The 16606-nt window shown below is 36.9% G+C and overlaps 1 protein-coding gene across 3 annotated transcripts in view; it reads left to right on the forward strand.

The window, feature by feature from the left end:
* PDSS2 (decaprenyl diphosphate synthase subunit 2) overlaps positions 1–16606 on the forward strand; it is a 254894-nt gene that overhangs the window by 167861 nt on the left and 70427 nt on the right. For all 3 annotated transcript variants that reach the window (XM_060030148.1, XM_060030146.1, XM_060030147.1), the window contains one exon: positions 3058–3132. In XM_060030148.1, the coding sequence (XP_059886131.1) occupies positions 3058–3132 (75 nt within the window). The remainder of the gene's footprint in view (positions 1–3057; positions 3133–16606) is intronic.

Below are 16606 nucleotides of genomic sequence, written 5' to 3' on the forward strand. Positions count from 1 at the left end.
GTTGCTTGAACAAATCATTCCTCAGTAATCTGAGGGAAGGGAGGAGCTCATTAAGCAAGTGCTTTCTTTTTTTTTTTTTTTAAATTTATCTTTTGGCTACATTGGGTTTTTGTTGCTATACATGGACTTTTCTCTAGTTGCGGCAAGCAGGGGCTACTCTTCATTGCAGTGCGCGGGCCTCTCTCATTGCAGTGGCTTCTCTTATTGAGGAGCATGGGCTCTAGGTGCGCAGGCTTTATTAGTTGCAGCACACAGGCCCAGTAGTTGTGGCACGTGGGCCCTAGAGCATGCGGGCTTCAGTAGTTGTGGCGTGCGGGCTCAGTAGTTGTGGCTCACAGGCTCTAGAGTGCAGGCTCAATAGTTGTGGCGCACGGGCTTAGTTGCTCCGCGGCATGTGGGATCTTCCTGGACCAGCGCTCAAACCCGTGTCCCCTGCATTGGCAGGTGGATTCTTAACCACTGAGCCACCAGGGAAGTGCCAGTAGGTGCCTTCTTGTATTTAAGTACGGTAGTTATCTAAACAGGTGAATGCCTGTGATAGTAAACCATGTGATGAAAAAAAAAGATGAGATCATTAAATGGTCTTGTTAACATATGTATGGGCTGTTAGCCCTGTGGTCTTCCTAGAAATATTTGCAATTTTAAAGGAGGATAATACTTAAACACATCTCTTTTTGGTATAATTTTAAAAGTAAACACTTCAGGCAGTGGAAAGATATTTAAGTGTGTGCTGGATAAGTCACTTTTGCCTGGGACATATTCAACTCCCCTAGGCTAGACTGCTTTTTATACTCTCTTGCCTTCCTGGACTTGTTAACCTAAGGAAGTCCAAAGCTTTTTCCTTGATGGTTGCTGTTGGCAGTGGAGGTGTATTCTGCTTAAGCAAGGATGGCCGTTTGGAAGTACAGGTCATTTATAAATTATAAACTTGTAAGTACAGATCTACATATATTTGCTAATTGCATTAACAGAAAAAGAATTGGAGAATAAAAAGGTTTTGTTGCTTCTTCCTGGTCTGGAATTTCAGGGAAATAAAGGAACACTCTGTTTATCCAAAACCAGATCCATTGTTAAAATTAGTGTCGGACTTTCTTTTTGTAAATCCCTCTTCACTTTACCAGTGCTGGTCTCAGACCTCAAACTGTTTCAAAACCATAACATTTCTTAGTGACTGATTGATCTGTATTATGTGTCCAGCCATCAGAGGGATCTTGGGATGTTGCTTGTGTAAACTGTAATCCAATCTGATGCTGTGCATTTAGTTACAGTCTTTCATAGACCTATTGGCAATACTCTATCCTCCTGGATTTGGGAATAGAGCTTATCTGATACCTTCAGGGGGGAAAAAATCCATTCATTTTTCTCTCTTTCCCCACTTAAATAACTCAACACATCTGGTAACACTGTAGGATCATTGTCCTCGCAGTTCCTCTGCAGCTCATATTGCTACAATATTTCTTAAGTATTTGGTTACCTAAAGGGCAATGCGATTAAAAAAAAAAAAAAAAGACTTTGTATAGGTCTTACAAATTAACCCATCTGCAGAGCTAGAAAAAAATAATCCCTTTAATCAGCAAAATTTCCATATCGGCAGCCTTGTGTGTGTTGTGCAGGATGCATGTAAATATAAATTTGGAGATAAATGCTTATGTGTTAAAATTTTAAAGCATATCTTTCTAAAAATTCATGTCATTTGCCTCTAAGAAAATGTTTATTAAATCCAAGGTACCTGAGATTGAAGTATCTTGTTGTTTGGGTCTGTATCCTTTGGCTTAATAATGTCTTCAATTACAAGAATGATAAAAGCTGAAACAAAATCCTTTAATTCAGTCAAAACTGAGCTAAATTTTAGGAAGCAAAGAGTGGAAATCTGATACAGGACTGCATAACATAGGAAGTTAAGTATATAAGATACTAAGACTTCTTAAGAAGCGGGTAGGGTTGCCTTGAGGAATTCTTGTTTGAAATGGCTGCACTGAACATTATAATAAATACCACCGTTTTATCCTCTTGAATTAAGATGGTTTATGCAAACAACTCTAAATTGTACAGTAGTTCCAAAGAGACCATTTACTATTTTCTGCTTGTTTTACATTCTGGTACAAGTTCAAAGCTTTTGATTTTGTTTGATTTTTTTTAATAGCCTGGGCCTTGAAAATAATACAGGTTTGATGATACAATTTCAATATTACAGTTCTGTAAAAATTTTCAGTGTTTATGGTACATTTGACCCAGGGGCCCTACACCAAATATATCCACAGTGCATTTTTAGTACAACAGAATGAACACGTTAGAAAGGTTGCTTTTCTCTCTGTATTACGTATGAAAATTAGCATTGTGATGCCTCCCAGAATGGGGATATTGAAAAAGTATCCACCTGACAGAAATAAACATTCAGCAAATAAATTGGGTTAAGATTTCATTAGTTATCTGAGGGACTTCCCTGGTAGCGCAGTGGTTAAGAATCCGCCTGCCAATGCAGGGCACACGAGTTCAATCCCTGGTCCGGGAAGATCCCGTGGAGCAGCTAAGCCCATGTCCCACAACTACTGAGCCTGCACCCTAGAGCCCGCGTGCAACAACTACTGAAGCCCACGCACCTAGAGCCCGTGCAACACAACAAGAGAAGCCACCACAATGAGAAGACCACGCACCACAACGAAGAGTAGCCCCCTTTAGCCGCAACTAGAGAAAGCCCACACACAGCAATGGAGACCCAAAGCAGCCAAAAATAAATTAATTTTAAAAAAATTTTCATTAGTTATCTGAAATTTAAGCTTATGTTCAACATGGCTATTACTGGATTTTCACATATATTAAATGCTATGCTTACAAGATTTTTTTTTTTTTTGCTTGAATTATGACCGGAAATATTGGATCACAGCTCTAATATCCAGGTGGGCAATGCCATTTGCCAGGATCTTTGCACATAACCCCATTTTTTTTTTTCTATCAAGCAGAATACTGCCTTGCTACTAAGCCTTGTGAAGCATTCTGAGGTAAAAATAGGAATACATTTTTTTAATTGTCTCTTTTGATTTTTTTCTTGTTTTTTAGGTTGTGGAACTTTTAGCAAGTGCTCTTATGGATTTGGTACAAGGAGTATACCATGAAAATTCTACTTCAGCAAAGGTAAAGATTTGGTAGTCATTATAAAATGTTAGGTTAAAAACCCTCGTGGCAAAAGTAGAATTGACAAGCAAAAATATCATTCTTGTTTTGTGTTTAAATTGTTCGTGACATTTTTTTAGATTAGTGTTTTGGCTACAAATTCATGGTCATATGCTTTGCACATAGCAGATTTAGCCAATTAAAACAACCTCTTATCCTCTGGCTGGATTCAAAGTCTGTTCAATCTGCAGCAGCCCAGAAGACACCAGGATGCTTCTGGCTGGTAGGTAGCACTGTCAAAAAGGCAGGCAGGCTGGAGGAGCAGCTCACGCTGAGGTGGCTGGACCCAGCCTTTCCTCAGAAGAAGGGGCTTTCCATGTCCCAAAAGAGTGGACATGGTCCCAGGAAGGTGACTGTTGGGGGCATGAGGGAGGAATGTCTTTTATATCCAAGGACCAGAATTTACTGCATTATTAAATTCTCTGTGATAAGACGTAAGATGATTGCACAGTTGGATTATTTTGATTAATTTTATAGATCTAGAATTAAGGATTTTTGACTCATTTAGCAGGACATCTCAAAAAGGGTTACGTTTTATTTCCTTAAAATGCAGTTATTTCATTTCAGCAGGATATTGAATGTGAACCAATTGCTTCATTGACCACCACCATCAGTTAACATGTTATAAAATATTATAAGGGACTCCTATATAAGTGTTTCATTCTAACTTCTTAAGCTTCTGCATTAGCAAGATTTCACTCACTGCAAATTAGAAAAAAAAATGCATGTATGCACATCTTAAGCTTTTTGACATTTCCATGTGAAAAAAGAAAGACAAATTTTACTCGAAGTGAAACATAGGGCATGAGCAACTTGGATATGAAATTTAAAATTTAAAAGTATAACCCAGGGATTCTGGATGGTTCAGAGAGTGGTTAGTGAAATATGAAGAATTATACCTTGAACATCTGCTATCATTTGGTTCAGGGAACCATAGTTCCTGGCAGGCATATCAAACTTCACCTAAGCAGCATAGTGCTGTGTGGGGACCTGGCAGGGTATATGACCACAGTAGACCCCCTTTCCTGTGTTTTTCAAAAACATACCATAGGGCTTCCCTGGTGGCACAGTGGTTGAGAGTCCGCCTGCCGATGCAGGGGACACGGGTTCGTGCCCCGGTCCGGGAAGATCCCACATGCAGCGGAGCAGCTGGCCTCGTGAGCCATGGCCGCTGAGCCTGCGCGTCCGGAGCCTGTGCTCCGCAACGGGAGAGGCCACAACAGTGAGAGGCCCGCGTACCGCAAAAAACAAACAAAACAAAACAAAACAAAAACATACCATAGTTCTCTACCATGGCTGAAGGTTAATAGGAGATTGTAAAATGGAGGACTCCTGGTCTAGTTCCACTTATAAAAAGACCCCTTGTATATAGTATGATGAAGACGATGGTAGGTAAGCAAATAACACTGTGGTAAGTAATTCACCTGTTTCTTCCTTAAAGTCTTCACAGTAATCCTGCTAGCAGAGACTGCTGCTCTCCCCATTTTACATCTGTGAAAACTGAGGCTTAGAAAAGATTAATGTGCCCATAGTCATACAACTTGTTAGTTGAGATTGAACTTCAGACCTCAGGCTCTTAACCTCTCATTCACTGCCTCTGCAACCTTAATGAAACCTGATTTGCTAGCATGCCTCTGCCATACCTGAGATCCTACCATATATGATGATTACAGTGACCTCTTCTGGCAGCTGAAGCATTGTTTTCCCCCCGGGATATTTCTGAGGTGTTCAATTTAGTTCCATATAAGATATTAATGTTTTATAGTTAAATATCTGTTAAGTTTTAAGTGAAAGTGTTATTGTTGATTTTAAGGTTCTTGACTTATTCACTCTTATCATTTGTCCACTATAATTACTCCAGTTTATTAATAATTTTGTGAACATTTGTTAAGTACTTTTTATATTTCAAGCAGACCTACTAGCAACAACAATAAAAATGCTTAGCACTTCACAGTTTGCTTATACTTTCTACATAATCACCTATGAAAAGGGTGACATTTGTTGGTACCCATTTTATAGAGGAAAAGCCTAAAATTCAGAGATGACAAATGCCAAGAAAGCATAGTGTCTGGAAATTGTTAATGCATGTTTGACAGTGACATGATCTGAACCCAGGTTTTTTGACTCCAAGTCCTATATAATCTCTTTCTTCCTGGGAAAGAGAAGAGAGGCAGCAGCAGAGTCTTTGAAGGACTGTTGATCATACATGAACCATCACTTAGCAAGCACCAGTTGCTGACTTTGATTATCTAATTTAAGTTTTACTCAAAAGACTCTAGCAATGCTTTGTCATCTGCCCTCTTTCCCCACCACCTTCCCAAACACAGTCCTTTCAAACACTTGAGAACTTTTTTAAGCAGTTACATTTCTGAATATAGCCAAACCATTTAAAGAGCTGTTCTTTTTTTATAACGGAAACAAAAATGCATAGTTGAACTGAAGCAGTGGGAGTGCTTCTTGATGCCTTCATTTGCTCTTTAGGTCCAATTTAGGTTAACCACATTTCCCTTCCTAACCAGAAAAATTCTGAGCTTTTTTTTTCCCCTTCTGCGTGTGCTTGCCATTACAGTGGCTGTTCAGAATCTGGTTTTTCTAACTTGGCCCAGGAATCATTTCAGAGACAGAGAGAGCACTGCCCCCCACATGGAGTGCCTTCAAGGTTTTCATGTTCTGACAAGATTGGGAAGCAGCCACAAGTGGAGGTCATGTGGGAAGTGAGTTGCACAACCTCCGTAGCCTGGGGCCAATTCAGTACACAAAAGAATTGCTTTGTGATTTAAAATAAGCTGCAAACCATTTCATCTCTCCAGGGATAAGAGGATACAATAGTGGTCTGTTTTCTATATGGCTACTTACTACAGTGATGGAGAAGCTGGGTAGTATAAAAATAGCTTTCTGTGGAGTAGTATCTCTGTGACTAGGGTAGATGCATTAAAGCAAATGGAGGGGAATCGTAACTGAATATGTTAGAAATCACCTTCTCTAGAAGTTTGTAATTACCTAATCCTCCTTAAAACTATGAAAATGTATGTGACTTATGTTAGTAATACTTAACAGATTGTACGTAAATTGGGATTCAGTGTTATTTAGGAAATTCATCCTTGTTCTGTCCATTGAAAAATAACATTTTTATTTTTGCATTTGCTAGTTTGCGAACCATTTCTTCCTTGAAATAAAAATTAGCCATTGTGCTTTCTTTAGTGTTTATATCTCCCTTCACTTTACCTGCTTTTTCTTTTTTTGTTAGCTAATTGAAGAAAGAAGCACATCAGATAGAAAAAATGCACTTTAAATGGTCGTTTGCCATCCTAAGAGTTCCCTAGTCATTGTATTCATATTACTGTGCACATTAAATATTTTACATTTTAGCAAAATTTGCTTTGAATCCATAGGCCATTATATCTAAAATCTTTTTTTTTTTTTTTTTTTTTGCTGTACGCGGGCCTCTCACTGTTGTGGCCTCTCCTGTTGCGGAGCACAGGCTCCAGACGCGCAGGCCCAGCGACCATGGCTCACGGGCCCAGCGCTCCACGGCATGTGGGATCTTCCCAGACCGGGGCACGAACCCGCGTCCCCTGCATCGGCAGGCCGACTCTCAACCACTGTGCCACCAGGGAAGCCCTATCTAAAATCTTTTTAACACAATTATCTTATTATTATAACTTGTTTTCTAATTAGAAAAGTAAATACATGTTCATTAAATAATAATTGAAAGTACAGAAAAGGTCAAGAGGAAAATAAAAATTATTTTACATAAGCCATCCCCCAGAAATGAATCACGATTACATTCTAGTGTATTTCCTTCTAGAGTTCATTCTATATTTCTCCCATTTTTGAGTTATTATTGTACATATAATTTTTCATCCTGATTTACTCTCCAGGATAGTCATTTTTGTTATTAAAAGTCTTCAAAAATATTTAATAGCTGTTTAATATTTCTTCATACTACTGTACTATAATTTACTGAACCAGTCCACAGTTTTTGGACACTTGTGGTTTTTTTTTTTTTAACTAATTTAAACAATATTGTGATGAACATTTTAGTGTACATAACTTTGCTCTATTTCATACTATTTGCTAAAAAAGAAAAATCTGAAAGTGAGATCCTTGAATTAAAAAAGTAAGAATATTTTCAATATATCCCTATGCAGAAAAGGACTACTGTCCTTAGAAAAACTGCTTGTAAGGTTGGCCTTGGATTTTAGGGATGTTTCCACCGTTCTCTAACTGATAAGGGCAGTTCACTGTACCTAAATTGTCTCTGCAAACAATGTTATTTATACTGATCACCTGCTTTCTTTCTGGGAGTCTGGAATTTCAGTACATCCTAGGCAGTGGTTGCCTACATCACCAATTCCAACAAAAACTCTGAAAACTGAGTCTCCAGTGAATATCCCTGCTAGACAGCATTTCACATATGTTCTCGTACATGTTAATTCTTGGAGGAATTAATCACAACCTGTGTGACTCCACTGGTAGAGGAAGGATTCTTAGAAGCTTACACCTGGTTTCCTCCAGACTTCATCTCTGCACCTTTTTCCTTTGCTGGTTTTACTTTGTATCCTTTTGCTGTAGTAAACTACACTTGTGAGTTCAACTATATGCTAAGTCCTGTGTATCCTCCTCACAAACCATCAAACCTGGGGGTGATCTTGGGGATCCCAACACACTCTTTTTCTGATTTTTTATTGTTTATTTCCCATCCATTCCTGCTCCCTCCTTAGGAATCTAATCAAGGTCCTCTGTAAGGCATGTGTCTTCAACCCATGTTGGTGTTGAGATGGATAACAGCAGACTTCTTCCCTATTTTCAGAGGTTCTGCTCATGTTAGCTTGGTCCCAGTCTCAGGAAAGTGAGAGGGTTTTAAAGAGAATCCAGTTGTCTTGGAAAAGAACTGATTTTAAGAGAGTCACTGAAATTGTAAAGATCCGTTCTATTTTTTTCTAAACACATTATATTTCCAGTAGATTATTCTCTTATGAGGAATATCATTGTTTTTGTGGGGCAAGATAACTTCTATCCACTTATTTGTTTTATCTTTTTCTTTTTTAAAAGATTTTTTTGATGTGGACCATTTTTTTTAATATAAATTTATTTATTTATTTATTTATTGGTTATTTATGGCAGCACTGGGTCTTCGTTGCTGTGCACGGGATTTCTCTAGTTGCAGCGAGCAGGGGCTACTCTTCATTGCGGTGTGCGGGCTTCTCATTGTGGTCGCTTTTCGTTGCGGAGCACAGGCTCTAGGCGCGTGGGCTCAGTAGTTGTGGCACACGGGCTTTGTTGCTCCACGGCATGTGGGATCTTCCTGGACCAGGGATTGAACCCATGTCCCCTGCATTGGCAGGGGGATTCTTAACCACTGCACCACCAGGAAAGTCTCTATGTGGACCATTTTTAAAGTCTTTATTGAATTTGTCACAATATTGCTTCTGTCTTATGTTCTGGTTTTTTGGCCGTGAGGCATATATGATCATAGCTCCCTGACCAGGGATTGAACCTGCACCCCCTGCACTGGAAGGCAAAGTCTTAACCACTGGACATCCACGGGAAGTCCCTGTTTTATCTTTATGTTTATCTTTTCTTTTTGGCTCTCATGCAGCTTTCAAGTAAAACAAAAATAAGATAATTCAGTCCACTAGGAAGTTATGGATTATGTCCTATCTGCAAAACACTATGCCACCATCTAAAATATAATAAAAAATGAGCAAGCTGAGTTTTTCCCATTGAGAAATATAACAGGAGGGACTTGTGAACAAAAATTACATCTGGCTGGGAAAATCAGAAAAGATATTATGGAGAATGTGATATTTGAGACAGACATTTAAGGATAGGAAGGATGTCTACTGATGGCATCCTTGAGGAGAAGGATGGCATTTCAAGCAGAAGAAACAGCATGATCAAAAGTAGGGAAGCATACGTAAGATCAGGGCTTTCTCCATGTTAGAATAAAGGAATAGTGAGAAGACTGGAAAAGTAGGTTTTGTCATATGCAAGAAGACTCAATGCTGGAATGTAGAGCTAATATCCTTTTTAGTAATTGAGATAAGAGAGAGAATGAAGGTTTTTAAACACAGTAATTACACGATCATATTAACCTTCGGGGAAGTTAATTCAGCGTGGCTTACAGGAGATTGGAGGGAAATGAGAACAGTTAGAAAGCCAAAATAATGATGAAGGTCAGAGGTGCTCTTCTCCCACTTCGATGTGGTTGGCCCCTTCTTGATATTCATATCTCTACATTGGTATCATCTTCTCAGAGAGATGACCCACCCCCAATCTAAAGTAGCCACCCTACTTATTAATTCTCTTTATCTTAATCACAATAGCCACCATCTGATGTTTTTCTTATTGTTTACTTTCAGTCTCCTCCTACAAGAATATAAACTCCATGGGAGGAAGGATTTTGTTTACCATAGTAATCCCAATATCAGCACGGTGCCTAGCACATTAGTAGTAGCCCAAAAATATTTGTTAAATTAATGATATAGAAAGGCCTAGAGTGCTTGGAATGGAAGATTTTTCTCATTTTTCTGACAGCTTTATTGATGTAAGTCAGCTGCAAATATTTAAAGTACACTATCTGATATGTTTTGATATATGTGTGTACCAGTAAAGCTATCATCACAATCAAGATAATAAATATATACATCACTCCTTGCTGCAAAAGCAGTGGATCCCCCAAACTCAGTGTTCGTTAGCTGTAATATAAGTCCACTGAAGGCATAGAATTCGTCTGAGCCCATTGCATTGCCCCTGCAGGATTTGGGGTAAAGGGTAACCAACACAAATATGCTAATGCACATGATTCTTCCCATGCCATAAATAATAAAGTCCTTTATCTCTGAACCAGGAGTCTTATGTCTTCTGTTAGCATCCACAAAACAGCAAAACAGTAACAGACTAACTCACTAGGTTGTATGTATGTAGGATAAAGCAAATCCCAGATCCAACAACTAGACCCTCCAGTATAATGTTGAAGTGGTGAGAATGGACATCCTTGCTTTCCTCCTGATGCTAGGAAGAAAACATTCAATATTTGACCACTATTAAGTATGATGTTAGCTGCAGGTTTTGGTTTTGGTTTTGGTTTTGGTTTTGGTTTTGGTTTCGATAGAGGCTCCTGATTAGTGAATATGTTCCCTTATATTCTTAATTTCCTGAGGGTTTTTTACCAGAAATTAATGTTAGGTTTTGACCATTTTTATTTCTGGAGCTACTGAGGTGATCATATATATATATATATATATATTTTTTTTTTTTTTTTTTTTTTAGTTTTCTTCTCTTTTGAGATTTTTCTTTTTTAGTCTGTTAATATGGTGACTTAATTGATTGATTTTCAAATGTTAAATCAGCCTTGGATTCCTGGAATAAACCTCACTTGATCATGATGCAGTCACCCTTTTCTATATTGTTGGATTTGATACTCTAAAATTTTGTTAATGTTTACATTTTTATTCGTCAGGAATAAGGTGTGTTATTTTCAGTTCTTTGTAATGTCTTTGTCTTTTGTCAATATCAAGATAATGCTGGCCTCAAAATGAATTGGGAAGTATTTCCTCTTTGATTTTTTGAAAGATTTTGTGTAGAATTAGTACTGTTTCTTCCTTACATATTTGATAGAATTCACTAATGAAACCATCTGAATCTTTCTTTATGGGAAAGTTTTTTTGTTTTTTTTTTCCTACTACAAATTTAGTTGCTTAAAAGTATCATACTATTTAGGTTATGTATTTCTTCGTGAGTAGATTTTGGTAGTTTGTTCGCTGCAATGAAACACTATTTAATTTAAGTTGTCAAATTTATTGGCCTAAAGTTCTTCATATTATTCCCATATTATCCTTTTAATATCTGTAGAATTTGCAGTAATGTCACTTCTCTCATTTCTGATACTGGTAATTTGTATCTTCTCTCTAATTTTCCTAGAGGCTTAACAATATTATTGATTTCAGAGCACCAGCTTTTGGCTTCATTGACTTTATTTTTTCTCCTTTCTTTTACATTGATTTTTCACTCTGATTTTTACAATCTCTTTTCTTTTGATTGCTCTGGTTTTATTTCTTCTTATATTTTTATTCTTTTAAGCTGAAATCATGTATTTGAACTCTGATTTCTTTTCTAATATGGTATTTAGTGCAATGAATTTCCATCTAAGTGCTACTTTAGTGGCATCCCACAAATTTCCATTATGTTGTTTTTCATTTCCATTCAGTTCAAGCCACTTACTAATTTCTCTTTTCCTTAGACTCATGGATTATTTTACAGTTTGTTATTTAGTTTCCAAATATTTGGGGATTTTACAGATGTCTTTCTGTTATTGATTTATAATACCATTGTGACTAGGGAACTTTTTTTTTTTTTTTTTTTTGTGGTACGCAGGCCTCTCACTGTTGTGGCCTCTCCCGTTGCGGAGCACAGGCTCCAGACACGCAGGCTTAGCGGCCATGGCTCATGGGCCTAGCCACTCCTCGGCATGTGGGATCTTCCCGGACTGGGGCACGAACCCGTGTCTCCTGCATCGGCAGGCGGACTCTCAACCACTGCGCCACCAGGGAAGCCCCGGGAACATTTTATATGGTTTGAATTATTTTAAATTTATTGAGAGTTGTTTTATGGCCCAGACATGAACTATCCCAGTAAATGTTTTATATTCACTTAAAAAGAATATGTAGATGACATGATACTATACATAGAGAATCCTAAAGATGCCAACAGAAAACTACTTGAGCTAATCAATGAATTTGGTAAAGTAGCAGGATACAAAATTAATGGACAGAAATCTCTTGCATTCCTATACACTAATGAAGAAAAATCTAAAAGTGAAATTAAGAAAACACTCCCATTTACCATTGCAACAAAAAGGATAAAATATCTAGGAATAAACCTACCTAAGGAGACAAAAGACCTGTATGCAGAAAATTATAAGACACTGATGAAAGAAATTAAAGATGATACAAATAGATGGAGAGATATACCATGTTCTTGGATTGGAAGAATCAACATTGTGAAAATGACTATACCACCCAAAGCAATCTACAGATTCAATGCAATCCCTTTCAAACTACCACTGGCATTTTTCACAGAACTAGAAAAAAATATTTCACAATTTGTATGGAAACACAAAAGACCCTGAATAGCCAAAGCAATCTTGAGAAAGAAAAACGGAGCTGGAGGAATCAGACTCCCTGACTTCAAACTATACTACAAAGCTACAGTAACCAAGACGGTACGGTACTGGCACAAAAACAAAAATATAGATCAATGGAACAGGACAGAAAGCCCAGAGATAAACCCACGCACATATGGTCACCTTATCTTTGATAAAGGAGGCAAGAATATACAGTGGAGAAAAGACAGCCTCTTCAGTAAGTGGTGCTGGGAAAACTGGACAGCTACATGTAAAATAATGAAATCAGAACACTCCCTAACACCATACACAAAAATAAACTCAAAATGGATTAAAGACCTAAATGTAAGGGAAGATACTATACAACTCTTAGAGGAAAACATGGGGAGAACACTGTATGACATAAATCACAGCAAGATCCTTTTTGACCCACCTCCTAGAGAAATGGAAATAAAAACAAAAATAAACAAATGGGACCTAAAGAAACTTCAAAGCTTTTGCACAGCAAAGGAAACCATAAACAAGACTAAAAGACAGCCCTCAGAATGGGAGAAAATATTTGCAAATGAAGCAACTGACAAAGGATTAATCTCCAAAATTTACAAGCAGTTCATGCAGCTCAATATCAGAAAAACAAACAAGCCAATCCAAAAATGGGCAGAAGACCTAAATATACGTTTCTCCAAAGAAGTTATACAGATTGTCAACAAACACATGAAAGAATGCTCAACATCATTAACGATTAGAGAAATGCAATTCAAAAGTACAATGAGATATCATCTCACACCAGTCAGAATGGCCATCATCAAAAAATCTACAAACAGTAAATGCTGGAGAGGGTGTGGAGAAAAGGGAACCCTCTTGCACTGTTGGTGGGAATGTAAATTGATACAGCCACTATGGAGAAGAGTATGGAGGTTCCTTATAAAACTAAAAATAGAACTGCCATATGACCCAGCAATCCCACTACTGGGCATTATACTCTGAGAAAACCATAATTCAAAAAGAGTCATGTACCACAATGTTCATTGCAGCTCTGTTTACAATAGCCAGGACATGGAAGCAACCTAAGTGTCCATCAACAGATTAATGGATAAAGAAGATGTGACACATACATACAATGGAATATTACTCAGCCATAAAAAGAAACGAAATTGAGCTATTTGTAGTGAGGTGGATGGACCTAGAGTCTGTCATACAGAGTGAAGTAAGTCAGAAAGAGAAAAACAAATACCTTATGCTAACACATATATATGGAATCTAAAAAAAAAAATGTCATGAAGAACCTAGGGGCAAGACAGGAATAAAGACACAGACCTACTAGAGAATGGACTTGAGGATATGGGGAGAGGGAAGGGTAAGCTGGGACAGAGTGAGAGAGTGGCATGGACATATATACACTACCAAATGTAAAATAGATAGCTAGTGGGAAGCAGCGGCATAGCACAGAGAGATCGGCTCGGTGCTTTGTGACCACCTAGAGGGGCGGGATAGGGAGGGTGGGAGGGAGGGAGACACAAGAGGGTAGGGCTATGGGGATATATGTATCTGTATAACTGATTCACTTTTATATAAAGCAGAAACTAACACACCATTGTAAAGCAATTTTACTCCAATAAAGATGTTAGAAAAAAACGAATATGTATTCTGCTATTATTTCTTAGAGTGTTCTATAAATACCAATTAAGTCAATTTGATAGTATCATTAAAGTCTTTTATATTTGTTATTATTTTCATTCTGCTTATTCTGTCAGTTACTGACAGAAAAGTGTTAAAGTCTCTGACTGTGACTGTGGATTTTTCTATTTCTTCCTGCAGTTCTAATTTTTCCTTCATGTATCTTGAAGCTTTGCTTTAGGTACATTAACCTTTAGGATTAATATATTATTTTTAGGATCATTATGTTATCTTGATGATTCATCCCTTTATTGTTAACTGACCTTTGTAATCTCTGGTAATATTCTTTATATTTTTTCAATATGTACTTAATCTGATATTAATATAACAACTCTATCCTTTTGATTAAAATTATCATGGTATATATATATATATATATATATATATATATATATATATATTTCCATCCTTTTACTTTTTATATATTTAAAATGGGCTTCTTGTATGAAGGATTTTGCTCTTTTATCCAGTATGACAATCTCTACCTTTTAATTTGTGCATTTAGATCATTTACACCAGATGCATTTATTAGTATGGTTCAGTTTAAATCTATAATACCATCTTGTTATTTATTTATTTGTCTCATTTTTTCTTTCTTCCTTTTTCTTCTTTTTGTGCCTTCTCTTAGATTATTTTACATGATGCTATTTTTTCTCCTTTTTTAACTTATTAACTATAAATCTTTGATGCATTTTTTTAGTGGTTGCTATTGAGTTTATAATATATATATCTTTAACTTATCACAGTCTACCTTCAAGGGATAGTATACCTTTACTTATAGTATAAGAACCTTACGAAAGTTTATTTCTGTTTCTTCCCTCCCAGGTTTTGTGTTATCATTGTCATACATTTTACTTCCGTATATATTAAAAATCCCACAATAAATTATTATTTTTGCTTTAAACATTCAATTATATTTTCAAGTGATTTCATTTTTTAAGTCTTTTATATTTACCCACATGGTTACTATCTTCAGTGCTTTTCATTTCTTTATGTTGATCCAAATTTCCTTGTGGTATTTTTTTATTTCTTCCTAAAAGATTTCTTTTAACATTGCTTATAGTGCAGGCCTGCTGGTGATTAATTCTTTCAACTTTCGTGTGTCTGAAAAAGTCTTTATTTCAACCTTGCTTTTGAAAGGTATATTCACTGGATATAGAATTCAAGATTGATTATTTTTTTCTTTCAATGTTTTAAAGATATTGCTTCATGGTCTTTTCACTTACATTGTATCCAACAAGAAAGCTGCTGTTATTCTTATCTTTGTTCCTCTGTACATAGCATGTCTAAATTTCTCTGGCTGTTTTTCTGATTTTCTTTTTACCACTGGTTTTGAGCAATTGGATTATGATGCCTTAGTGTCATTTTTTTTTTCTTTCATGTTTCTTGTGCTTGTGATTCATTGAGCTTCTTGGATCTGTGACTTTATTGTTTTTATCAAATTTTGGAAAATTTTGGTCATTATTTCTTTAAATATTTTTTTGATCTTTCCTCCTTTCTTCTCTATCACAGGGACACCAGGCTGCTTGAAGTTATCACAGAGCCCACTGTGCTGTAGTCTTTTTTTTTCCCATATTTTTCTCTCTGCATTTCATTTTGGATAATTTCTGTTGGTGTGCATTTAAGTTCACCAATTTATATCTTCCATGTTTCTACTTAACATACTCAATGTTTCTTCTAGCTCTCCTAGACCATATGGAATACAGTTATGAAAACTGTTTTAATATCCCTATCTACTAACTCTATCATCTGTGTCATCATTTCTAAGTTGATTTCAATTGACTGATTTTATTCCTCATTATGCATTGTATTTTCCTGCCCTTTTTTTTGTTTTTTGCATGCTTGGTTATTTTTGATTGGGTGCCAGACACTGTGAATTTTATTTTGTGGATGCTAGATATTTTTGTGTCTCTATAAATATTCTTGAGCTTTCTTCTGGAATGCAGTTAAATTACTGGAAACAGTTTGATCCTTTCAGGTCTTACCTTTAAGCTTTGTTACTCAGGACCAGAGTGGCATTTAGTCTAGGGCTAATTTTCCCCACTGCTAAGGCAAACCCTTCCGAGTATTTTACTGATACCCTGTGCATTATGAGTTTTCCCCCTCCATCTGGTGGGAACAGGAACTATTCCCAGCCCTGTGTGAGCTCTAGGGATTGTTCCCTCCATACGTTCTGAATGATTCTTTCCCCAGACTTTGGTAGTTTCTTTGCACCCATGCACTGGGAATACTCAGCTAAAGACTTTCAAGAGACCCTCTATACCCCTCCAGAGCTTTGTGCAGCTCTCTTTTCTTGAGTACTCTCCTGTGAACTCTGGCGCCGAACTCAAACCCCTTTGTGCTCTCTAGACATCCAGGTCCATCTCCTCAACTCAAGGAAACTATTAAGGCTCTAGTGCAACCTGGCATTCTCTCCAGGCAGTAAGCTGGAACAATTGTAAGACTCATTTATTTCCTGTCTCTCAGAGATCACTGTCCTCTGTTGACTGATTTTAAATGACTTAAAAGGTCTTGTTTCATATATTTTGTGCAATATTTTAATTGTTTCAGGTGTGAGAAATCCTAATGCTCCATTTTGCTGGAAGCACCAGTCTTCATAATTTTATTTTTTAGTGTACATTACAATAACTT

Source organism: Delphinus delphis, chromosome 14, assembly GCF_949987515.2.
Source record: "Delphinus delphis chromosome 14, mDelDel1.2, whole genome shotgun sequence".
Lineage (NCBI taxonomy): Eukaryota > Metazoa > Chordata > Mammalia > Artiodactyla > Delphinidae > Delphinus > Delphinus delphis.